Below are 26,857 nucleotides of genomic sequence, written 5' to 3'. Positions count from 1 at the left end.
TCCATAGACTAACATATTCCTTTACTATTTTCAATAAAGTGGTTAGACTAACTTCAAGGAAATCATAGCAAAAAAAGCAAACTTACAACATGAACTGTCAATGTTCCTGTCATATCCTCATATATCCTACAGATATTCATTCCTTTCTTATGTACTTGCCATATCATTGTATGTCCTAAAAAAACATTGACAAAACACACTTGATTAAGGTAGTGACAAATGCTTGTTCTAGCATTTTCTTTTCCATCAGGGTAGTTTTCTTCCTGTTTTAACAAAATTATCCCAATTAATATCCTCAGTATGGATTGGACAAATGGCTCAGTGTTTAAGAACATTTGCTGCTCTTCCAAAAGACCTAAACTCACTTCAAAGCACCCAAACCCAGCAGATATGCAATTGTTAAAGGAGACAGCTTTTAAGGATTCACTTGTAGGTAAAGTTACCTACAGAAAAATAGGGGGAAACTACTTGTTCTAGCAGGAAGGGGAAAAAAATATATAAATAATTATCTGAATGCAAAGAATTCCTCTTCTAATTATTACAGCATTAAAGTAACTGGAAGGCCATCAAACACTAACTTTTTAATCGCTTGCTAATTTCTTTTTCTAAAATATGACAGCTAAAACTCAATCATTCATTCATATATTTATATATATATATGCCATAATAGGAAAAGCAGCAAGAAAGTCAGAGGTAACCTAGTCACAGGATTTCTCTGACTCTCCAGGCACTGCTACTCTGCAGGCAAGACATTTCAATTGTAAAAGGATCTAAGAAGCGCTCATCTCAAAGAAGGCACACCACAGTTCCCTGGTCACATTCCAGTTCCGACAGTTCCTATTGAGCCCTGAAACCTTGCTTCTGAACACACAGCATACACTCTTTGCATTGCACATGCCATAACACCAGCTAACACCATGGCTCAGATTCAAGATAACTGTTATTAACTGAGGTGTTTTTATTGTCACATAAAATTTCCTACTCTTTAGCAAAGACAATATTATCTTATAATAATTCCTTAACATGTCAGGATAAAATTACTGTCTTCGGTATATACTGTCCTAAACTATTTGGTTTTAAAATTTGCTTTTTGGGTTGCTTGTGGTGATATCTTGAGTGTACAAACAAAGCATGTCTGAAGAGCAGAGAATGGAACTTGCCACTTTCCTGCTTTGGTCCAACCAGCCATCTCACTTCCTGTCTCTCTGTACAGAAAGTGTACAGAAAATGTATATGTATACATACATACATACATACATACATACATACATGAGCTGGAGACATACTGAGTGATTAAGATCACTGGCTGCTGCTCTTCCAGGGGTCCCAGGTTTGATTCCTAGCACCCGCATTTTATAAACTCTAGTTTCAGGAGGTCTGACACTTTTTTTCTGCCTTCTCCAGTACTAGGCACATATATGGTGCATAAACATGCATGCAAGCAAAATACCCATACATATAAAAATTTAAACTTAAACACAGGAATATCCTTACAAAGGCTTTGTTTTAAAAAGAGAAAATTAAATGAACTTTGACGTGTGGTAACTTCTGAAATGGCCCTAAACATACTTCTGCCATTTTGTACTATGTATTCATCCAAAACAGCATTCTCAACACTGGACGTAACATCAAAATACTAACTCTGAAAACATGCTGAAGATGCTCTGTATCCTGCAGTATTAAATACCCAGCCAACTGTTAATAAGACAAACTCACCTTAGTGATACAAAATCCTGCCTTCATCTTAATAGACAGTAAAATTATACTTACACCAAAGGATTGTTTTTAAACTTTATTTACTATTTGTTATCAATAAACATTTTCTGTGTATATCTATTTTACATAATGATATAACAGAGGTTGTGTAAAAAATGCTCAGGCTTTTAAAAGAGGTTGCAAATGAAATAATAATAATTAAAAAAAAAAAAACTGCTAGGGACTGGAGAGATGGCTCAATGAATAAATTTCTTGTGAAGCCCAAGTAAAAGGACTCCAGTTGGGATCCCTTGAAGCCCACATCAAAGTGCATAGCAGCCACCTGAATCCCAGCACTCACATGGTAGACATGGGCTTCCCAAGGCAAAGCGACTAGCTAGTCAAGCTAGAACTAGCCTTAGTAGATCCAGATTCAACAAGAGGCCCTGCCTCATAAACAAAATGGGAGACTAACCAAGGAGGATAAGCCAAGCTCACCTTCACATACCCAAACACGTACACACGCACAAACAGGCACACAAGTACCCATGCACTACACACGTGCACACCCTCAAAAAAGAGGCCCTGCTATACGCCATTTTAAATACCAGAGTTATAAGAAAGAAGGGGAAAATGCCATCTTCTGAGATAAGGTCTAACTACGTAGCCCTGGACTCACTATGCAGACCAGGCTGGCCTCAAACTCCAGACCCATTTGCCTCTGCCTCCTGCATGCTGGGATTAAAGGTGTGTGCCACCATGCCCAGCTAAAACCTTTTCATGAAAGTTACATTGTAACGAGGAAAAAGAAACCAAGAGATCAAACAAACAAATCCACAGCATGCTAAGTGGTGGTCAGTGCTACCCAGAAAAATAAACCAGAATTCCCTTTACTTTAGATTATATCTCACCCATACATTTTCAAGTTAATTTAGCAAATATAATTTTCAAAACTATACTGAACTGAAGTCATTGTTTGTGTGTCAAAATTACAGCAGCAAATAGCTAGAGCTCTCTCAGGGACAGAGAGACAGCTTGGTGAATAAAGTTCTGGGCATGCAGCCTAACAGACTGAGTTCAATTCCTAGAACCCATGTAAGGTTGGAAGGAGAATTAATTCCACACTTGTCCTCTGATGATGGTCTCACGCACGCACGCGCACACACACACACACACACACACACACACACACACACACACACACACACACACACACACACACAGTTTTTAAAGTTAGAATTTTTCTGGGTAGTCGATGCATACATGTACCCCAGGAAGCAGAGGCAAGGATCTCTGTGAGTTCAAGGCCAGTCTGGTCCACAAACTGAATTTCTAGATCAGTGAGGCTGACACAGACAGAAACACCTATTCAGCTTGTAGTCCCTGATTGTGCAAACCATAGGTCCCTTCCCCTTATAGAATGAGAAGCTGCTCAGAGGAACATGGGGAAAATAGAAGGATTTCCATATGGGAAAGAATCCTAGAGAAACAACACATTTTTAAGAGATGTTACAACATCTCGTCACGTCACTGAAGGCGGTAATGAGATCACCTGTACCTAACATACTGACAGAATACCAGTCACAGAAATCCAATAAGCTCAGGCCATAGAGGCATAGATACTGAACAGTAAAACTACGCAAACATCTAAGCTGTAAAATTACCACTTACAAAACGAGTAAAACAACCACAGAAGCATCATTTCTATTAGATAGTTCTGATATAATTTACAGCGAAGATAAGTAATTTACATGCTAAGAAAATTGCCAGCTCCATACTCGGTGACAAGTTGCATAGCTTCTTTACAAGCTTGTCCTTCTTTTTAATAATTTTTAAAATATTTTGAAAATTTTTACATTCCAACCAAAGTTCTCCCTCCCACACCTCCTCCTGTCCCCCTACACCCACTCCCCAGGCACCCCCCATCCCCTCCTCCCAACAGGTAAGGGCTCCCATGGGGAGTCAACAAAGTCTGACACATTGAGTTGGATAAAGACCAAACCCCTCCCCCACTGCCTTAAGTTTGAGCATGGCCTCCCCCCATAGAGTGGGAAATTAACAAGCTAGCACATGCACCAGGAATAGATCATGGTCCTACTGCCAGGGGCCCCTCATATAATCCAAGACTCACAACTGTCTCGTGCATATGGAGGGTTCATTCCTTTCCATGGGACAAGTCTGTCCTGTCCTTCTAAATCTACTAAGCTCTTTGACTCTTAACCAACAAACATCATTATTATTCAGTTGTGTAAGAAAACTGTGTCAGGAGGAATTTTTATTAATTGGTCACATTTTCCAGAAGCAGTTAAAGGAGAATCCTAGCATTGGAATAAATAAATAAAAAAAAAAAAAATCACTCAAGCATAACAAAATATATTCTGAAATGTTGGTCCTCCTACCTATATGGCTCAAGGCATAATTGATTAATGTTTTACAAATGCTTCCAATGAAGTCTGCATGGCTATCTGGTAAGGGGGTAAAGCTGGAAGCTGGCTTCCAGGACACCTAACAAGTCTGGAAGTGCGTATCAAACAATCACTATGCTCCCTGATTATAAATCTACCCAGGCAAGGGCTTAGCTATAGCTTGAGAAGCTTCATGTATCAGGTTGTACAAATTTAGGGATTAACATTTATTCTTTTAGAAGTAGAACTTATTTTGAAACAAATTTTGGTTTAGCATTTAATCCTCTTTATAATCTAATATGTACATTTAGACTGACAGGTCATGAGTTTTCTAAATCTAAAATTTTCCAACCAATCATTTATGGCAACTCAACACATTTATAAATCTTCAAGAGCCAATTCCAAAAAGTAAGTTCAGTTTTTGGACAAAAACTCTGAGTGAATTGTATGTTTGTGGGTAGAAAAGAGTCTTACTGTCATTTCTAGTAATGAAATTAATGAACAACAAACAACAACAAATCGAACAATACAGTGAGCCTAGCTTCTTGTATAAAGGAGTCAGACAGTCCTCTCTGGATTGTTCCATAATCATGTCACAGATACTAATGGTGACAGTAGCAATACATATCATTTCTCTAAATGTCCTCCAAAGTGTTCATAACACTGTCCTTACTTTACATCATTACTAGACAGAAACACCACAAGAGAACTACCATAGGGAAGAAAAGTTGACAAAGGCAATATAATGACAATATTTAAATTAATGTTTAAAATAATGAAACTGGTATTACATACTTAATAACGCAATGTAAGAGTTAAAGAAAAAACTCACCTAAAAATTAAATCATAAAGGAGCTGTGCTCATTTCTTCCAGCTGATCATTTTAAATAGGAAAAGAAGATACTTAGAATCATTGTGCCTTATGCTGGAAGAACAAAAGGGGAAATGTTCTGCCTCCAAGCGCTTTTTTCTACTAAGAAGATGAAGGAACTTCTACAGCTACCCCTAGTGAAACAAATACATCTATAGGCAACCATGATAAAGTATACCCGTTTCTGCTCAGAGCTTAGGACCAAACCTGCCCACTGAGCTAACTCCCCAGCCCCAGGCCCAAATTCTTAATCATGAAAAACAATGAATCTGTTTTCCAAGTCTTTTACCCTTTAGAAAGGTAGTATAAATCTGAAAAGGCATTTCTTTTCAAAAAGGTAAGAATACATATTTATTTGTAAACTCCACAAAGCTTTTGAGTTCTTAGGCATTTATTCAAATGTTGTCATCAACACATGAGATTTACTCTAAAATGAAACTAAAGGGCAAATTTCAGTGAATTTTTTTTTATTATTATTTTGTTTTCTTCAATTTGAAATAGCTGGTAAGACTTTTCAAGGATATTTTAATACAGTTTCTTTCCCCTGTCAAGCACACACCTTTAATCCAGAACTTGGGAGGCAGAAGAAGGTGGATCTCTGTGAATTTGAGGTCAGCCTGTTCTACAGTGAGTTCCAGAACAGTCAGGTCTCTCTTGGAAAGCCCAAAAAAAAAAAGGTCATTTTAGTTCACCACCCAAGAATGTTCCTGGGGTGTTAACAGAGCAAGTTAGACCCAATGAACTCAGGTGCACATCGAACCCTCTGAGCACTCAACCATTCAATGCCCACGACTACGAGGACTTCTCCATCACTGTGCAATGTCTGCTTCAGCAAGGAAACCACACGGAATACTGCTACACAGCCTAACTCCCAATAACTTTAGAAGACAATCCTAATTTTTATTACAACTCCCAAGTCTATTTTAAAGCCTCTACTCTGACAGAATGTTAGTCAGAAAGCCACACAAAATAGAAAACAGTATTCTGCCATAATGCTGCATGTTACCAAAATTTGCAAAATGAGAAATTCATGAATTCAAAAATTTTCAAAACAAATACATGCACTTCCTTTAACATCTTCATGGAGGAATTTACCGTTTTGTGCCCATTCTGGCAGGCTACGTGGAGTGCTGTCTGACCCATTGCATCCTCAACATCCACGTCACTGACATGTTGCACAAGGTCATGGAGTAACTCTGTCCTCCCATTCACAGCCAGCCAGTGTATCTGCGAAGTTATTTCATTATTAGCAATTATTTGTGCAGCGGTGTTTCCTTAAAAGTCGGTACGTAAACAAAGCTACTTCTCGGCCGAACACAATATTCAAAAAAGGTACTGTAATAAGTTCTTTCCCACTTTTAAATGAGGGGGGAAAAATGCATCAAGACATTTGCTATCCCACCATGTATAACAAAAATCACGAATTGAAGGACTCAAAACAGTAAGCAGCCTAGGCTCAGATCGCCAAATACTCTGCTTCTTGGATGACGCTGGCCTCTAAACACAGCTGTTGCTAGAGAAAACAGTTAGTACCCTCTTCTTTCCCAGAAGCAAATGGACATTCAAATAAAACACACTTCCTGTAGTTATAAACAGCAAACATATCATACACTAAAAATATGTAAGAATGGTTTCTTAAAAGAACTATAAAATGCACATCACTGAAGGGGAATGTTAACTTCCCAATTAGAAGAATGGAGGAAGCTGGGGAACCAACCTGTTACAGCAGCACTGGGAGGAAAGGGCAGGAAGGCCAGGAAGTGTAGTAAATTGAAGCTAGCCTAATTTACAAGGAACACTCCTTCAGTCACAGCACTGGGAAAGTGGAGGCAGATGGCTCTCTGAGATCCAGGCCAGCCTGGCCTACACAGTGATTTCCAGGACAGCCAGGGCTACACACTGAAACCCTGTCTCAAAAAAAGGGAAAGAAAGAAATCCTCTCTCAAGAAGGACTATTCTAGTTTGCTTTCCTGTTGCTGTAATAAAACACTGACCTAAACTAACTTGTAAGGGAAGGGGTTTATTTGGCTCACAGTTCCATATCACTGAAGGAAGTCAAGACATGGACCCAAGCAGAAACCTGGAGGCAGAAACTCAAGCACAGAGTATGGAGGACTACCGACTACTGGCTTGCTGGTCTACCTTTTCTATACAGCCCGGGTCTATCTGCCCAGGGACAGTACTATCCACAGTGGGCTAGGCCCTCCACATCAATCACTAATCAAGAAAATGCTAGGCCTCATCTGTCCACAAAGAAATCCAGGCAAATGAGGAAAGCTGGGAGCAGCCGGGGTGGTCTTCCCCAGGAAGAGCACAGCAACAGGCAGTCCCATGCCAGTCAGCCCTGGAAACATGCATACAAGTTAACATTCTACGGACTGAAGAGGCGTGTGTATATACACATACATGCATGCAGGTAGGCAGGCAGGCTACGGGTAATGTTGTCTGTGCTGCCTACTTTTTGTCAACTTGACACAAATCAGGATCACCTCACAAGATGGACCCTTGTAAGGAGTACGGTTTTTCCTCCCGACGCCATCTTGTCCCGCCGCCACGGCAGCCCCAATTAATACACTAAGGCTCTGAATTTGATATAATGCTGTTGGCCAGGTACTAGTTTCTTATTGGCTAGCTCTGTCTTAAATATTAACCCATTCCTGTTAATCTAATATTTCCACCGGAGAGCCGGCTGGCGTCCTGTTCTCTCCAGACTCTCCATCTTGACTCCTCCTTACTACTTCCTCTTTCCTCCTTGTCTCCATCAGAGTGGACTGTGGGTGCATCAGAGGAGGCATTTTGCTTCTTCTTTTTTTTTTATTTTAAATTCAAATTTTAAAAATGATGTGTGTATAAACACAGTGTCTACAGAGGCCAGAGACATTGGATCTCTCTGGAGTGGCCTCATGTGCATGCAATAACAATTAGTGAAAACAGAGGCCATACATTAAAAGGGGTACAGAGGGGGATATATGGCAGGGTTTGGAAGGAGGAAGGTAAGAGGGGCAGGGACACCACTGGAGTTAGAGCAAGGGCTCAATGGTGAAGACTGTGTGCTGGTATTACAGAGGACCCAAAGTTGGTTCCCAGCACCCACAGAGCGCCACTCCAGAGAGATCCAATGTCTCTAGCTTCTGTAGACACTGAGAAAAAAAAAACAAAACAAAAACAAAACAGACCCACAGTCCAGTCTGATGGAGGCAATCCTAAATGAGGGTCCTGCTTGCCGTGACTGATTTGTATCAAGTTGACAAAAACTACGCAGCACAGAAACCAATGCCATGGTTCACGTTAAACCCCTGCTTCGTATACACAGGCTCCAAGTTTAATACTCAGAACTAAGCTTAGAGTGGGGAGTCAACATTTTCAGAGGAGATATTACACGCAGGTCTCACTTGACTTCTTTTCCATTACAAATATTAACATACACTTCCCTGTCTTTAAATAAAGAGCAGACTATCTGTCAGCTTTAACACACCCCCACTAAAATAACAGCAAAAGAGCAGTTTTGAATGAGCCTGCCCATCAGACAATGGGGCAGCAGAAGTTATGGAAGCTGGAAAGCATGTACTACATTTTATCTTGCCAGATAATAATTATTGTTGTATCAGAACAAAACACGGAATCCTCAGCAGGTAAGAGCAAAGGCTACATAAGAAGGCATGTGGGGATCTGGAGAGGGGGCTCAAGGTTGAGGGGGCTGGAGGGGGGACCTCAGGAGTGAGGGGATTGGAGGGGGCTGGGGGTGAGGGGGCTGGAGAGGGGCTGGGGGTGAGGGGGCTGGAGAGGGGCTGGGGGTGAGGGGGCTGGAGAGGGCTGGGGGTGAGGGGGCTGGAGAGGGGCTGGGGGTGAGGGGGCTGGAGAGGGGCTGGGGGTGAGGGGGCTGGAGAGGGGCTGGGGGTGAGGGGTTTAGGAGGGGGCTGGGGGTGAGGGGATTGGAGAGGGGCTGGGGGTGAGGGGATTGGAGGGGGCTGGGGGTGAGGGGTTTGAAAGGAGGGGCTGGGATGAGGGGGCTGGAGAGGGGCTGGGGGTGAGGGGATTGGAGAGGGGCTGGGAGCTCAGAGGCTGGGGGCTCTGGGGCTGGAGCTAGGCTAGAGGCTAAAATTACACAATGCTTCTGCAGAGGACCCGGGCTCAGTCCTGAGCACCCACATGGTAACTCTCAAGCAATCCACTTCCAATGATCTAATGCCCTTTTCTGGCCTCCAGAAGGGACCAAACATACAAGCTGATAAAACATTCATACATGTAAAATAAAATAAGTAAATCTTTAACTTTTTTTAAAGAAGGCATGTGACTTCGGCCACAGAACCTCTAAAGGCTCCAGAAATGGTATGGGCATCTTGAAATAGAGGATGGGACTAAACCTCTATAAGCTGAAGATGTGTTTAATATAACTTCAGACTATCAGATTCCTACCACTTATCAACTTTATAAGGACAGAAAAAGCCCCTTATTAATCTGACAAATTATAAAAAAAAAAGTTGAAATATAAGAAATCTGTAAATTACAGACTAAGTACATGTAGGCAAGAACACATACCACACTTTAAAAGGGAGATTAAATACAAGTTTATATCCTAAACAGAAACTCTGGAATGTTCTTCCCTACCAGCACCAGACCTTCCTGATAGTTTCTCTGAGGAAAGTGACTGGCATCGGGTTAGCAGCCTGAGGGAAGGTCCTAGGGCAAATCCCAACCCCTCGCCCTACACTGAAGACTCTCAGAAACAAACAGGAATGCAGATAAGGCTTTTCGCACTACATTCCTCTGCATCTAATTTGAAAGACAACATACTAAAAGGCAAAAGTATAACCTAAAAGGGGAAAAACGGAACTACGAATATCAAAAAACTTATTTTAACACTGAGAGAAAACACACTGAGTGTACCCTTAAAAACTAAAATAGTATACTAATTTTTTAAAAGAAACGTGAAGAAAACTCAGAAATCAATACTGTGTTGGGGACATGCAACCAAAGGAGATTGGAAAGGATATGTTAAAGAAGTCCCCACTAAGTGCACAGGAAGAAATAGAGAAACAATAGAAAAAGTGGTACTTGGCGGAAATTGACCATCTGAGAGGTTTGCTATCCAAAGAGTGAGAGTCAGAGACAGCGGTAAGGAAATGGAGGACATGATTCATGGAAAGCTCTCCTGGGTTGCCATTATACAAGTCCTAGGTTAATTGTTCCTGAGTATTACCAAACAAATGGATAAAACATACAAACAAGACATATTATCATGAAACTTTGCTCAGGACAAAGTACAAAACAAAACAAAATATCAACAGGATTCATATAAAGAATTAAGAAACAAAATGGCACCAAATGTAAAATAGAAAACCAGAAGACAACAAAGAAACACTCTGAAAATAGAGAGAATAATGATGCCCAACCTGGAATTTTACTGTGAATTATCAGTAAAATAACAAACAAATTCAGAGTCATATTCAGTGATGCCAGTGGCAACAAATTTACCACTCAGATTTCCTCAGGGAAGAGAATGAAAATGGAAATCTCTGAAGAGCACGCAGTGAACCTAGAATCCAATCAACTCAGCACACAAGGACAGAAATTCCGGGAAGACATTCCCTTAGGGCAGTATCAAGAACATGAACACGTAGGTGCATTTGAGAAAGATGAATAAAAACAGCAGACGGAGATAGAGACAGAGAGACTGTGTCTCAAAAATACACAGATAGCAAACAGTCTCAAAATGACAACAGATCTCAAAAAAAGTAAATAAAGTTGAGATTTGAAAAGAACTAAAACTATCTCTACTACAGGTTACACTGTCTATGTAGAGAATTCTTATGAATCCAAAAAATAAAAATAAAAACCTAGAACTATGGTAAAAGTTCAGCAAGGTTCTAGGACATAAGTACACACACACACACACACACACACACACACACACACACACACACACACACACATTTGCAGAAGGTCAAAGAGACAGCTTAAAGGGTAAAAACCCTTGCTGCAATAGCTCAAGACCATGAGTTTAGTCCCAAAAGCTACATAGAAAGACAAATATGGTAGTACACATCTATAATCCCAGCACTCCTACGGGAGGCAGAGAAATCTTGTAGCTCACAAGCAAGCTACCCTGGAAAATGCTAGAAAGCAGCAGAAACCAGAAAGGTAGAGGGCAGAAACAGATTCTCAAAAACTGTCCTCTGACCTCTACATGTATGCCATGGTACTTGTGTTCCAATACTCTCACATATACAACACACATAGATGTGTGTACACCAAATACATAAATAATAAATTTTTTATAGTATTTGCAGAAGTCAAAATTAAAAACAGTAGCGCTTAGACCTTCCATGAAGAAAATGAAATCCTTTGTTATATGCTTAACAAGGCACACACAAGGTCCCTGTGCTGAGCCTTTTATAAAATGTTCAGGAAAATGTGCAAAGGATTTGGATTTCTGCATATTACCACAGGTCTACAATACCTCAATATTTTAAAGGTAATTATTAACCATAGAACAAAATGCTATGCAAGTGAAAAAACTATAGTAAATTCTTAGCACAGATATGAATCATATAAAAGTTCAATGACTGTATTGGAATGACATGAAAAGTGTGTTTATGCATGAAGAAATGAATGAAAAGACAGAGAAAAAAAGAATTTTTTTTCCAAATGTTAAGTGGTGATGTCCAAAACCAAAAAGACTGCTACCATGCATTACTTAAATATAGAGACACGTAACTTCTAAATCTACTAACAGAGCTGAAAGGAATTTCCTAAGAAGACAGAAAGCTTGGACAGGGAAACTTAAGGCACAGACAGCCAAGAGATCTTGCAAAATCATTTTAAGTATATGCATCACTATTTTTTTAATAAAAGACTTCAAAATTTTTCTATTCTATCTTCCTTGAAGTTCAGGAATGAAGAAAAGTTGGCAGACACAAAATCATGCAATTAAAATATGATGGAAGTAGACATTTTAGTTTGCCTTAATTTACTATCCTAAAGAAAGAAAGAAAGATATACATCAGTTCTAGGGTTTTCTAACTCTATGGCACATGCCACACCTCTAAGCATTCTGTATTCTGAATGCAAGATTGTCTTATGAGCAGATAATATTGTACTGCTAACATACACAAATCTAGATTCTCACAAGAACTGCAGATTCTGTTCATGATTGGGCCCACTCTATTATAAACCACTAACAGAACACTTCAAATCTCAGGTAAGCTTTCTCTTACGCCACACACTGAAAAAAAAAAAAAAAAAAAAAAATTTAATAAAAGCCAGGCATGGTAGGACACATTTGAAATCCCAGCACATGGGAGCTGAGGCACACCTTCTGCTACATCTTCAAAACAGCTGCTTTATCTCTACTTAAAAAACAAATACTACTCAAATGAATTATAATTATTTCATTAAATTTTTTTGATTTTTATCAGTCCCTTCAAAAGTATACTTATTTTTGCATAGAAAACGATGACAGCAAAACAGATTTTAAAAACTACTGGTTTAATTACAATAAAACAAACCTGAAAGGATATGGATTCGAACAGTGGTTATCTGAGTACAGGGTGCGTGCGTGCGTGTGTGTGCATGTGCATGTGTGTGTGTGTGTGTGTGTGTGTGTGCGTGCGCGTGTATACATACATACAGTGAACTCTCATTCCCTTTGCTACCTAAAGACATATGAAAAATAACTCTTGTAACTCTTGTATAAGGAACTGGTAAAATACAGCTTTGTTTGTTTATTTTTGAATTCTTGAGACAGGGTTTCTCTATGTAATCCTGGCTATCTTGGACCTCACTCTGTAGACCAACCTGGCCTCAAACTTGAACTCACAGATCTCCAACTGCCTCTGCCTCTCAGGTGCTGGGATTAAAGGCATGCACCACCAATGCCCTGCCCAGATGGTAATACACTTTAACCGAAAAACTCCCTTGAAAGTCACTGACAAAAACTACAGGAATAAGGCTTCAAAATGAGTGAAAGTTATCAATCCAGAGAAGAGATGAATATGGCATTATTGCTTTTCTTAGCTGTATACCTAACAAGCACTTTACAGACGTAACGGCAGAAACACTTGTACTATAATTTGTATTAGCAGCATAGTCACCATTATTTTCTAGAGTATTTTTTTAAATCTCAGATAAAATTGATAGTACATACTGCTGTAAGGCCTTCATTATTACAAATGTTGACATCCGCACTGTATTCCAGTAATTTACTCATGCATTTCTTCTGTCTGAAAAGAAAAAAAAGACAGTAGCAGACAATAAGATGAGAAATGAACAAATGACAACTATTTGACTGAAATACAACACACAAATATTAGATTACAACTATCTCTATCCACAACTTCAAACTGCAGCTCCAATATGTAAATAAACACTATTTTGAAATAAAATAGAAAACTGTTTCTAAGACCCAAATGACAGAGTAAAGAAACAATACAATCCGTTTTTCATTTTATTGGGACAAGTTTATCATCCAAACTTCTGAGGAATTTCTACTCTTGACTAAAAAAATCTAATTACTAGAAATTTCTAGCTTTGGCTAAGTAAGTGGAACAATCTTCATTTGAAATATAAGAAGAAATACAACGGACACAACAAAATACCATTGTTGTATCCCTACATTTTTGACTGCAAATGTTTAAAATACTAAGACAAATTATAAACACAAGACCAGGCTGGGAATATAACATGTATAACATGATGATAAAGTATTTGCTTAGCACATTTGAGACCCTGGGTTTGATACCCAGTAAGATTAAAAACAACATAATCAAGAGCATTGGTAAATGTGCCCCTCTCTACCCACACTTTTTTTTTTAAATTGTTATGTGGTAAAATATACCTAAGTAAAATTTGTCATCTTAACCATTTTTGTTTGCTGGATGAATTGACTGACTCTTTGAGACAGGTCTCAAAACACAGCCCTGGCTGGGTGGCCTGCAAATCACCAAGTACACCAGGCTGGCCTCAGACTCAGAGATCTGCCTGCCTCTGCCTCTCAAGTACTAAGGCTAAATAAAGGCATGCCCAGTTCATCTTAACCATTTTTAAGTGTACAGATCTGTAGAGTATTTTAATTATCACAATATTAAGGTTGAAAACTATTCTGTTATCTGTAGATATTATCCACTCATCAGTTGATAGGCATTTGGCTACTTCCATATCTTACAATGTTGATATACATACAATAACAAAAATTTTTTGGAGCCTGCTTGGTTATTTTGAGTATATGTGGACATGAAAAGGCTGGATCATACAGCATGTAAATTTCTGAGACACTACTCATTGTTCTCCACAGCCGCTTTACCATTTTACATTGCCACAGCATGGGTTGCAATTTCTCCACAGCCCCGGACAATGTCTTGTTTTATGGTTGTGCTCTTTGATAGTCCTTTGACAGCTGGTAGTTCATTAGTTATTCATTTCATAACTAGTGAAATAGCATGAATTCTAATTGGTATTAATAAAAAAACAAAATCCCAGAGAGAGATATTGGGGTTAAAGCTGAAGATCAGAGACACAAAGTGGCCAGCCACTATAGAGTTCTTAAATCTACCAATGCTCAGACCAAAGGGACATCCTGTCCTCAGACTGCATCTCCAGACTGCACTGCTCCTCAGACTGCACTGAGCTCCTGTCTCCTCCCACCTCATAGTCCTCTCTTGTGCTGGGATTAAAGGCGTGGGATCCCAAGTGCTGAGATCACCTTTGTGTGAGCTTTGTTTCTCTTTTAGTCTGGACCAATTATGGGTAGTTTGCAGTGGCATTGAATTAACAGAGATTAGTCTGCCTCTGTCTCCCAAGAGCTAGGATTAAAGGTGTGTGCCACCACTGCCTGGCCTCCATGGCTGACTAGTATGACTAGCTTTGCACTCTGATCTTCAGCCAAGCTTTTTTTTTAGGTCATAAACAAAATATCGCCACATGCTTATGCTAATCATCGTCTCATGTACTAAATGAGCTTTGTGTGTCCTTGAAGAGGTGCCTATTCAAACAAGTCTTCTGCGTTTCTGAACTAACTACCCACTTCATCTGTAACTTGATCCATTCCTAAGTACTATCTAATATTTACCCTCAATTCAACTTCATTAATGCCTGCTCAAGATCCCTGTGAGCAAGAGGGAACTGTGTGTTCTCTAAAGATTCATTTTCACACAGCACTCCACTTAGGAGACAGAAAAAACACAGATAACTGATAGATATTCAGTACTGAATTTAGAAGCAATGATATAACCTGTGACATGAGTCATAACATAGTATATCATGTATGTATTGTTTGATGTACACGGTAGTACACCAAACAGTATATGACATATAGAGTATATAACAATTATTTGCTCAATTAGTTCAACAAATTTTTGTGTCATAGATTATATAATTGTTTAATCAAGTCAGTGTCAAACATAGCCAGTTACATAGAAATTCTCAAAAAAACTTTATCAATTGATTGTAAACCTTTACTTTTTTGTTTTAATTTTAGTCTCTTGAAATAAGGTTAAATCTCCTTTAAAAATCTGCATTATACTCAAAGAAATGGAAAATAAACCTGTGAATAAATGAAGTTTACATTTACTCTTACAAATTCTATCTAAACATTGTTTTTAAAGATTTTAGAAATTCATAATAAACATAATCATAAGAAACATATCTGTCAGCTCTACTAAGTGACTAATACCCATTCCCAAGTGACACATATGCAAAACCCCTACATCTCAGACTCAGGGTAAACCACACAACAGGGGCAGAAGGACTACATAAACCAGAAGACCAGAATATGTGCTGTGTGATAGTGTCTTCCATATATAACAAGGGAGTTGCATCCATGACCTATCAACAATATAGTTGTCTAAACAAGACCAGCATAGTGCCAACACCAACTGACATGACAATGTGGACAGGAAATCCCACACAGTCTCACCACAGATGAAGAGCTAACAGAGGGTCACTGCCTGCTAAGAGAGAGAGAGAACCAATCTCCTAAAGAGATGAGCTCCCACACAGACCAAAAGCGATCAGTACTAAACAAACTTACATACAGCAAAGCAAAATTAACTCAGTCAACCTGAGTTTGCTCACAAAACTTCCTTACAGCCTGATCCAGTCCTAGTTACTATTATATACATGTATGAATAATCAAGTAATAATAATGGTTAAAAGATCATGGATTTGGTAAGGATGGGAAAGAGGAGGGACAGGGATGATACAGATATATAGTACTCATGTATGAAATTGACAAAATAAAATTGTTGTGGGATAAGCTTTTTGAATACTGTGAAGCTGTGTCTCTGCCAAGGCACCTTCTGATTGGTTTAATAAAGAGCTGAATGGCCAATAGGCAGGTAGAAAAGGAGAGAAGGGACTTCAAGGCAAACTATAGGAACTCTGGGAAGGAATTAGAGGGGCGGAGATTCACCAGGGAGACATGGAGGAAGTCAAGTGTCCACTACATTGAGGAGTTGGTAAGAAGCCATGTGGCAAAATGAAGACTAACATAAAAGGGTTAATTTAACTTATAAGAGCAAGTTGGGAACAAGCTTAAGCTAAGGACAAGGTTTCATAATTCATAAGTTTCTGTGTCATTATTTGGGAGCTGGCAGTCCAACGAAAGTACGGCTACAATTATTAATTTAAAAAAAATGTTTTAAATGTATGCTTGTGACTGTGTTCATCCAGATGGAGTTCTAAAACCTATTCAGAATCCAATGTGGACCACTGGCATAGCTCCAAAATAAGCAGTCGGGTGGAAATGGGCCAGGGAAATAGAGCCGAAAAAAGCATTTAAGGCAGGCTTGTTGAAGAAAAATAACAATGGGTAATATTCCCCCTTCCAAAAACCAGTTGCAGAAGATACAGGGCAAGACAAAGGGAAAAATCTATCCTACCCTTCTTATTTAATAACCACCGTCACTGCTTCCCACAGTCTGCCGAAACAACCCAACAACTGAGCAGCTCTTCTGCTAAAATTACAGCTAAAAACTGATGCCAGTTTTGCTCTTTACCAACTCGTAATTCGCCCTCTAAATATTTTTAACATCATGTTTCAAACCTGACCGATCTGTAACCTACAAATAACCGGTAACTTCAAAGTCGTTCCTTTTAATTTTTAATATAATTGTGAGTAAAGCTGGATCTCCTACATAAACAGACAACTGTTTTCCTGCCCAGACAATAAATTAAGGAAGCTTATAGTGGCCTACAACATGACACAGAGCCCTATAAAAAGATGAATGGGAATTATATTAGGAAGATGATGGGCATGATGGCTCTCACCTACAATTCTACTACTTAACCTGATGCAGGAGAACTGCTGAAAATTTGAGCCAGCTTGAGCTACAGAGATCTTGTGTTTACGGAGAGGGGGCAATACAAGACAACAGTAATGGTGACAGAAGAAATACAACAGTGAACCGAGAGCAAGAGACACACGCCATCCATCTCACGCTGACAGCTGAAGGAGCAAAATAAACCCAAAAGACAAAATATGACTTACACTTCAGTATGGGCAAATTTGATTTCATTATACAATTATAGCAAAAAAAACAGTTCTGAAACTACTGTTCCACAAGTACTGAATACTCCGTCATTTATCAAACACTCAGTAAGCACTTCCATTCTGAGCAAGGCAGACAGATAGTCAATGAGCAATAAAAGTTAAGGTATTTAAGCACTGAACATCACAAGTTTTCTTGGTAGGCATAAGGAAAGCATCCAAATTAGAGACTAGGTCGTCTGCAACGTTTCATCTTGCTGACTGCTAAGTGAATTATGCATTATCTGCCCTACTTCTGAACCGTCAAAATGTTAACGTTTTTCAATTACTGCTGACAAGAATGATCAAAAGTGCTTTGTATGCTCTACTTACAAGGCCTTTACTGAGTAAGACCTGTACCTCAACAGTGTTTCTAGAAGACCAGGACCATTCTGTCTTCAAGTCTGACACCTACTCCTTGATCCTCACACACTGTGTGTCTAAGAGAACTTTTTCATCACCCCTGTGTACCAGGCTATCTTTTCCCCTGTAGCTGTTCAGAAACACTGTAAGACATGTAACCATTCAAGGAAGATCTCTGCCATTATCCTACCAATATAATTAATGTATCTAGGAGGCAATGAACAATTGGTGACTTTGGATATAACATAATGCAACATATCTAATATACAAATAGCTTCTTAGCTGGTCCTTTGTCACAATCAAATTGGCTCATTCATGATGCGGGGCATATCAAATACACTTTAGATCAAATACTATACCTTTCCTCTACCCAAGGTAGATATAACTATGGTTCATATTATCTTGGTTCAATATATACAACTTATATGAAAAAAACTTGGCCCTAAGTTGATGAGAGGGACAATTGTATCTCCATAGCCATTTCATGAATGTAATTACTTTGATTACATAAAATTTCTGACCAGAACAGAAAATAAAAATATCTGTAAGATTAAAGATGCACAACAAGAAGTAGACTGACAGAAAATTTACAATGTTTGAAAAGGATTTATAAATTTAAATTCATCAAGGCCTAGATCAAAAACTGCTTGTTTTCATTTTAAATTGTATTCCCATCATTTTGGTACCATTCCTTAATCCAACCGAATTTTAATAAGCAAATAAATACCAGTGTGTTCTAGTTCGCTTTCTCCTGCTGTGTTAAAATGCTGACTAATTTGTGGGTGGAAGGGTTTATTTGGATGACATGCGTCAATCACAATCAACCAGTGAGGGAAGTCCGAGCAGGAACCTCAAGGCAAGAACTGAAACAGATTACGGAGGGATGCTGCTCATAGAACCCAGGATCACCTGCACAGCCTGGGCACTTCCCGTGGTGGGGTGGTTCCTCCCACAGCAGTCACTAATTACGAAAATGCCTCACAGCCTTGCCCACAGGCCAATCTGTTTGAAGCAATTTTCTCCCCTGAAGTTCTCTTCTTTCCAAACGACTCTAGCTGTGTCAAGCTGACAGAAAACTAACCGGCACACGGGATAAAGGCAAAGAAATATAACCCCTGACATAACTAGCAGAAAAAGAAAACACCATAAAAAGTAGGGCTTAAAATAGCACACAACAACAATGATATTAATCAATAATGACCAGAATTATCAGGAAGAAGCCAACAACGTATCCAATATGTTTTCACATTTTGGAAATACTAGTATTGTGCTAGTTTTGGTGTTTCCTTTAAACACTTTTACTTAGGAAACTTTTTCACAGCTGTGATGGCTAACCTCGCTGCCAACTCTATAAGGTCTAGAAGCCGGTGAGAAGCCGCTAGGCTTACTTCCGGGGATTATCTTGACTCAGCCGTTGCTATGGAAGATCTGCAGCACTCTGCGACTGAAAGTATGCTTCCGGCGGCCACCACCTTGACTTCCACACCAGGATTAATTAAAACTTCCAGCTGCAAGCAAAGTAGACCCTATCTCCCTTAAATTGCTTATATCATAGCGCTTTATTAGGGCAATGCAAAGGGCTACTAAGATGACAAATAAATGAGACTCAGGGTGGGGATAAAGATCATTGGCTGGACATTGATCTATTGCATACAATCTCCAGCACGGTCAGGAAATAAACTAATACAATAAAGAGTAGCTTTCGTACAGAAAACCATCCTTCACTAGAAAGGTTACTCTCGTATAATTCACTCTCTAACAACTATAAATTGTGCAATATATTAATAACTGAGATCCACTAATAAAATTAAATAGTTTTAGAAATAAGCCAAGGACAGTGGAAAGATTAACAGGGAACGAGACAAGAAAAACACAAAATGGATTGGCCTTATACCAAGTAATAATCATCCTCCATTTACAAGGCAAAAAACTATCAGAAAAATTCAGTAAGTTATTGAATATGTCACCATTTGAAAATTTAATAAATTTAAAGAGAAAAAGTAAGCAAATGTCCTATGATGCCGAACTTAGTGCGGACACCCGATCGGCATAGCGCACTACAGCCCAGAACTCCTGGACTCAAGCAATCCTCCTGTCTCAGCCTCCCGAGTAGCTGGGACTACAGGCGTGCGCCAGTACAGTCCTAAGACTAAAAGAAGTTATAATAATGCATCATTTTTGTAATTTTCCTCACGACAAACGTTGGGAAGAACCAAATGAAGAATTAGTTTCTTGAATGTTTTAGTCAGGACGGATAGTGTGCATCAATAGAACAATGAAGTTTACCCATTTCTAGCAGCCAGATGGAGGGGTGTACAGCCTGAAATGTCTTGATAGTTGGGATTTGCTCCTTTCTTTAACAGAAGAACCAGGCATTCCACGGATCCACAGCTAAAACAATATTAAAAGACAGTTCAGATACATTCAACAACAGCCATTCTAGACAAAAATTTAAAAACAAAATCTATCAAACATTATTTTTAAGGTCCCACTTTACCTACTATTTAACTCATAACAAAAATTAATTATCCTCTGCCTTCAAGATGTTACATTCTACTATAAAAGTCCAAATAAAACAAAATAACAATTAGTTTCTTTCAGAAACTATACAATATTCTTGACTTTCTGGCTTTCTGGGAGCCAGTTAATCATTAGATTCAATCAAGACAGCCAGTTAAGTCCTGAAAGCAAGAGGGATATTGGTCAATCAGTGCCAGGACGTGGATAAAAACAATACTCCCATCCTTGTAAGAGGACTAAAACAACTGAGTCCACAGGCATCCACTGTGCCCTTTTCACTCCTTACAGAGACAAGGGACAGGAAATGCTGGTAACTGCACACTCTACACACATCTAGACAATCCCTACGCCTCACCTAAAACAGGCTATGATCACACGAACATGAGACATGAATGCCACATCACAGCTCACAATTTACCAAGTGATACCCAGCACACCAAGGCTGCCAACTCCCTTCTCTCCCCATAGCTGGAATCCGTCAGGACAGATTCAAGGCTTACACCCTATACACCCACGGTTTAATGACAAATATCTCAGGCTTACTTTGCTGCAATGTGAAGCAAGCTTCTCTTCACCCGACCAAAGGCATAATTGACATCAAATTTTGAATTCGACAGGAGTTCAGAAACAGACCTATACCCCCCCCAAAAAAAAGATAAAAAGAGGAACTGACATGTAAATGGTTAAAAAAACATTTTTAGAACATATTAAATCAAGTCAAGAGCTCTTTACCAAGAGTTATTAATCCCAACAGTTCTCTAACCAAAGAATGACAGTTAATACAGCCCTGTTCAAAAGTCAACAAAGGGAAAGCATGATGGCATAAATTAGAAAGGTTGTATCCTTACCTGTGCTGATCAGCCATGACCATTGGCATCAATGTGTAAACAGCAGTTTCATTATCTGAGTAAAGAACAAAGGGAAAGAGAATTAAAAGTATCTCCTACTTCTGCAACAATGACACAATGACAGCTTTCTAGCTGCACATAAAAAGTGAAGAGACTGGATAAGGGAAGGAAGGTACTGCAGATTTCACAGCACAATTTCTATCTCTCCTGCTGCCTGTAGTTTGTCTACAAACTGAAGACAAAACTGGAGATCTAGTATGTCCTGTAACTTTAAAAAGTGACATTTTATTTCCAAAGAGGTATTTTTTAGACTTGTCTTATTAAGCATAGTTTGATATCTTGACATCGAAGGTTCAGGCAGGATGAAGGCAGATTGGGGTGGGCTAAATAAAGGGTTCTGAGGGCCAACAAATCAGTTCATACATAAATCATTCTTCTCACTAGTACCCCAGTTTTAAGCAGCAGGATGCTAAAAGATGTGTATGTGCGAAACTAATTTTAAAATCTTAAATGTATGCCAGGCATGGTGGCTCTATCCATCATCACAGTAAAGAGGACACAGTGAGCTCCAAGGCGGGCTGCCCTACACAGTGAACCTTTTCTCAAAATACAAAAGCCAGATGAGGGGGGGAGGAGATTTTAAAGGCAGAAATAGGCAGGGTAAAAGAACACATGAGATGTGAAAATAAAAGGAGGAATACTGGGGAGGGACCGGCTTAAGCAGGGAGATGGGAGAGAGGGGATAGGGGAGGGAGAGGTTACCAAAACCAAGTACGTGTAAAGATGAACGAAATAAAACCGGAACAGAATGGAAAGCAGGATCGGGGTGAAGAGCAGCGACCACTCTTGGGAAGAAGCAGAGTTTGGATCCTGGTACCCAGGTCAGGCAGATCACAACTACCTCAGACTCTAGCTCCAAGTGTCTGACCTCTCCTAACCCTCAAGGACACTCGAACACACTTATGCACACAGACACACACTCTCAAGGCATACAAAAATAAATAAACAAATAAAGATCTCCCCCGCTCATGGATAGATAGGATTAACATAGTAAAAATGGCCATCCTACCAAAAGCAATCTACAGATTCCATGCGATCCCCATTAAAATCCCAGCACAATTCTTTACAGACCTACAAAGAATATTCAACTTCATACGGGAGAGGGAAAACAAGATAGTTAAAACAGTCCTGTACAATAAAAGAACTTCTGGGGCTATCACCATCCCTGATTTGAAGCTCTACTACAGAGATACACAGTAATAAAAAACCACATGGTAACGGATTAAAAATAGTCAGGTGGATTACTGGAATCAAATCAAAGACCAAAGACTGAGGCATAATTCCACACACCTATGGACACCAGATTTAAGAAAGAAACCAGGAGTATACAACAGAAAAAAGAAAGCATCTTCAACAAATGGTGTTGGTCTAACTGGATGTTGGCATATAGAAGAATGCAAATAGATCCACATCTATCACCCTGCACAAAATTCAAGTTCAAGTGGATCACAGACCTCAACATAAATCCAGACACACTGAACCTGGCAAAAGAGAGAGTGGGGAACAGCCCTGAACTCATTGGCACAAGAGACAACCGAACACCAATAACACAGACGCTAAGAACTATTATGTTCATAGCAGCTTTCTTCGTAATAATCAGAAAGTGGCAGTCCTGCCTGGTCATAGCTCTCACTGCTAGGAGTCTTAACTAGGGTCGTAGATTCCTGGGAGTTTACAATGCACTAAATTTCTAGCTTGTCCTCAAGATGGCCCACCAATTCCAGCTGTCTCTCCTAGTACTCTCTCCCTCCACCTGATCCCTCCTGTTCTTGTCCTCCTCCCTACCACACCCCCAACCTAGAGACCTAGGATAGACCCACACGGGACCTGGCAAAACAAAACAAAAGCAAAACACAATGAAATGATTCCTAACGATGTTCTGCTACACTCATAGATTGGTACCTAGTCCAATTGTCATCAGAGAGGCTTCATCCAGCAACTGATGGAATCAGATGCAAAGACTCACAGCCAAACATTGGGCTGAGCTCAGGGAACCCTTCGGGAAATTTAGAAGAAGGATTATAGGAGCCAGAGGGGTCTCGGACATTCAAAGAAAGCCCACAGCTAACCTGGGCTCATAAGGGCTCACAGAGATTGAACCTACAACCAGGGAGCCTGCCTGCATAGGACTGACCTAGGCCCTCTGCATGTATGTGACAACTGTGTGGCTTGTTCACCTGTGGGACTCCTACCATCAGGGAAGAAGCTGTCCCTGACTCTTTTGCTGGCTTGTCTTCATTGGGCTGCCTAATCCAGTCTTAATACAAGGGGAGGTGCCAAATCTTACTAGAATTTGATATGCCATGTTTGGCTGGTATCCATGGGAGGCCTCCCCATTTCTCAAGAGAAACCTAGAAGGAGTGGATGGGGGTGGGGCAGAGGGGAGGAAGAGGGGGAGACTGGAAGCAGAGGAGAGAGGGAACTGCAGTTGGGATGTTAAAAATAGCAATAATAATAAACATTTCCTCAACAACAACAAAAAAGAATGCCCTAGACATGATCTACCTGACAGAGCCAAACTAAGATAATTCAAAGATTCATCAAAATTGAAAGACAAACATAAATTCAAGGAGCAAAATGAACAAACTCATTGCAATCAAATGAACATTTGTAACCAAAGAGAAACTGTAAGAAATATGCTATTCTTGCGCAGCAACAAGGGAAAACACTATTTTTAATTGTAATATTCAACTTTCCAAGCACTCAGACAGGTTAAAAAATGGATAAAGTCTTTAAAATGTTGATTATGTAATTAAATCCGGCTCATCTTCTAGGAACAAATCCTAAGGAAGCAGAATACTAAGTCTTAAATAAAAAGCTGCCCCTCATACAGTCAATTAAAAAAAATAAAATTAGATGCAAGTTTTGTTTCATGCATCCTACCAAGTCCTGCCAAATCATTAAACATATTTATGGGTAGACATCTGTGATCCTTTCTAAATGCAAAACAAAACTGTATGCAATATGTAAAGAAAATGTTAACACTGTTTACTCCCGGGAGTGGAATGGAAGATTTTTAATTTTTATTATCAAAATTTTCTACAATTAAAACATACTAATTTATGCAAAATACTGGATACAAGTTAGCAATACAAATAGCAATGTCAACAGGGTACACACAGCCTTTATCAGCTGTCATCAGTAACAGGACATCTGAAAATAAGCAAGAGCAGCCCTTAGTGAAAAGAGTCACGGGTGGACGTAGAGGAAAAGTCGATGCTGAAGTTTACTTACTAAAATTAGAACTATTCTAAATCAACTACTTCATTCTAGAAAAAGTAACAAATACAAAGAGAGAGAGAGGGGGAGAGAGAGAGAGAGAGAGAGAGAGAGAGAGAGAGAGAGAGAGAGAGAGAGAGAGAGAGAGAGAAATAGTTGCCAGAAACTTTCTCTACTCGGAATCACAGAGAATAAAACTTTTCAAAAAAAATAAAAATTATCCCCAAACTCGCCAACTCCACGTTCCTCTCATTACTCACCGCAGCTAACTGGAACAAACTTTTAGAGGAAATGGAATAAAACAAACTCAGCAAGGCATGGTAGGAGAATGCCTGAAGTCCCAATGCTTGGAAGGCTGGGGCTGCTAGCAGGCTCCAAGTTTTCAGCCAGCCTGGGGTACACACATCTCCCAGTGCCATCAAATCGTCTGACTTCACAGGGCCGCAAACAACGTGGCTTCCCCCAACCCGGGTCCCCTTTATCTGGAGTCTTCCAAAGCAAAGGTCCCGCACAGTTCCATTCCTGTGTGTGAACTCAGCCCAGTTCTCACCCAGCCCACTCTACGACCGAGGCGGGCAGGCATGCCTGCTGCACCACCGGCGCCTTAGAAATACCTGCCAGGTGTCGGTCTGGCAGACCTTTGTCTACTGCCGAAACAGAGCGGCGCCCCATATTATTTAAAAAGGAAAAAGATACTGGTCGGACGAGCTCATCTGCAGCAGGAGAGAACACCCAGAGTGCCAGCCGCGCCCGTCCGCGGCGCCGCCGCCGCCGCACCCTTTCCCCGGCGCGGGGCTGCACCCGCGGGCACTTCCGCTCGGACCCAAGTCCAGCCAGCAGCCCGGGGGTGGGGACCCCGCCGCCCGCCGGCGCCCCCCAAGCGCAGCGCGCGTGCCCGGGGCGCCTCACCCTCCGGCAGCTCCACGGTGCGCGCGCGGCGCAGCGAGCGCGTCAGACGGTTGAGCTGCTCCATCGCTCTCTCCATCCTCGGCGCGGCCTCCGCGAAGCCCCCGCCGCGCCCGCGGCCTCCGCGCCCCGCGCCCTACATCCCGACCCTGGCCCCGGCCCGCGGCCGAAGGAGCGAGCTCGCCGCGGCCGGCGATCGGGAACGCGAGGGTGCGACGCCGACGGCAGCAGCCAGCCAGCCAGTCCGCCCGCCGCGGTGGGCAGCGGCAGCCGCCTCCGCCCGCCCGCCCGCTCGCTCGCGCCTTTCCTGCCGCGGCCCCGCTTCCCTCCTGGGCTCGCGAGGCCTTCTGGGAACTGTAGTTCCGGACTACACGCCCCGGCGGAGCCCCGCCTCTACGGCCGCTGAGCCGCCGGCTGTAAAATGGGATACAGCAAGGGGTGGAAACACTTTCTGGGCTTTCTCACATGCTCACGTTCTTCCCTGCAAAGCTCTACGAGAGCTTTGGCCCTCGGTTCCAACACAGCCCAATAAAGCAGATTAGAGGATTGCAGTGGTTGCTAAATCCATCACAACCATGCTAAAATTGGTGCGCTTGTTCAGATAAATGAATGCCTTAAATATAATTCTTACATATGCAAAGTTAGAAGAGTAATAAAACTCAAATTCGGAAGCAAACTTGATGACTTAACACCTTTATTTGTTTCGCTCACTGAGTACATTTCGGAGAAGAGAGGAATGGCTCTATCCTATACCTTATTGTAATCCCTGTGCTTAGTACAGGACATGACCTCAACTCCAAACTTTGAGGAAAATATGAAGGGCAAAAGAAAAAAAGTTTATTTGGTAAAATGCAGTCTCCGTTCCAATGGGAACTACAAAGACTCTGACTTCATGAGGGTACGAAGCCATGGAAAAAGAAATGTCTAAGCACTCGGGAAGCAGAGGCAGATGGACAAGAATTTTTGAGATGGAGGCGGTATGCGTTTTGAGCCCATCATATGTAACCCAAGCTAGCCTTGATCTTGATATGTAGCTGACACTGCTAAGTTCCTGACTCCACTGCCAGATGCAAGGACCTAGCTGCTCACCACCAGGCCTGGCAGACACAAAGTCTAATTTAAAAAAAAAAAAAAAAAAAAGTTTTAATAAAATATAGGCTAGAGCTGGAACACGGGCTGCTCTTCCAGAGAGCTAGATTTGCTTCCATGTGGCAGCACCGGGCCACCTGTGAATCCAGGTCCAGAGGGCTCTGATGCTCTATTCTGGCCTCCACAGGCACTGCATGCAACGGGCACAAACGTGAAACGTGCAGGCAAACGCATAGAAACTTAAAAAAAAAAAAAAGGTTTGGGATATGAGCATGTACTGTTCTTCCAGGGTATGGTTCCCAGCACCCATATCTTCACCTCAAAAGCTCTAGGGAATCTGACATACTTGAGTGCCCAT

At 40.7% G+C, this 26,857-nt stretch overlaps 1 protein-coding gene across 1 annotated transcript in view; it reads right to left on the bottom strand.

The window, feature by feature from the left end:
* The window catches only part of Hace1 (HECT domain and ankyrin repeat containing E3 ubiquitin protein ligase 1), an 83,674-nt gene extending 57,980 nt beyond the window's left edge, over positions 1 to 25,694 (bottom strand). The window contains exons 1-7 of the mRNA XM_051206164.1: positions 25,591 to 25,694; positions 25,414 to 25,557; positions 21,226 to 21,280; positions 20,921 to 21,010; positions 20,144 to 20,248; positions 13,118 to 13,193; positions 6,067 to 6,198 (exon numbers count right to left, since the gene is read on the bottom strand). Of these exons, the coding sequence (XP_051062121.1) occupies positions 6,067 to 6,198; positions 13,118 to 13,193; positions 20,144 to 20,248; positions 20,921 to 21,010; positions 21,226 to 21,280; positions 25,414 to 25,489 (534 nt within the window). The 5' untranslated portion in view covers positions 25,490 to 25,557; positions 25,591 to 25,694. The remainder of the gene's footprint in view (positions 1 to 6,066; positions 6,199 to 13,117; positions 13,194 to 20,143; positions 20,249 to 20,920; positions 21,011 to 21,225; positions 21,281 to 25,413; positions 25,558 to 25,590) is intronic.
* Between the last annotated feature and the right edge of the window lie 1,163 nt (positions 25,695 to 26,857).

This window comes from Phodopus roborovskii, unplaced genomic scaffold (assembly GCF_943737965.1).
Source record: "Phodopus roborovskii unplaced genomic scaffold, PHOROB, whole genome shotgun sequence".
Taxonomy (NCBI): Eukaryota; Metazoa; Chordata; class Mammalia; order Rodentia; family Cricetidae; genus Phodopus; species Phodopus roborovskii.
The sequence above is the reverse complement of the archived record's forward strand: the minus strand, read 5'-3'. Positions and strand labels throughout refer to the sequence as shown.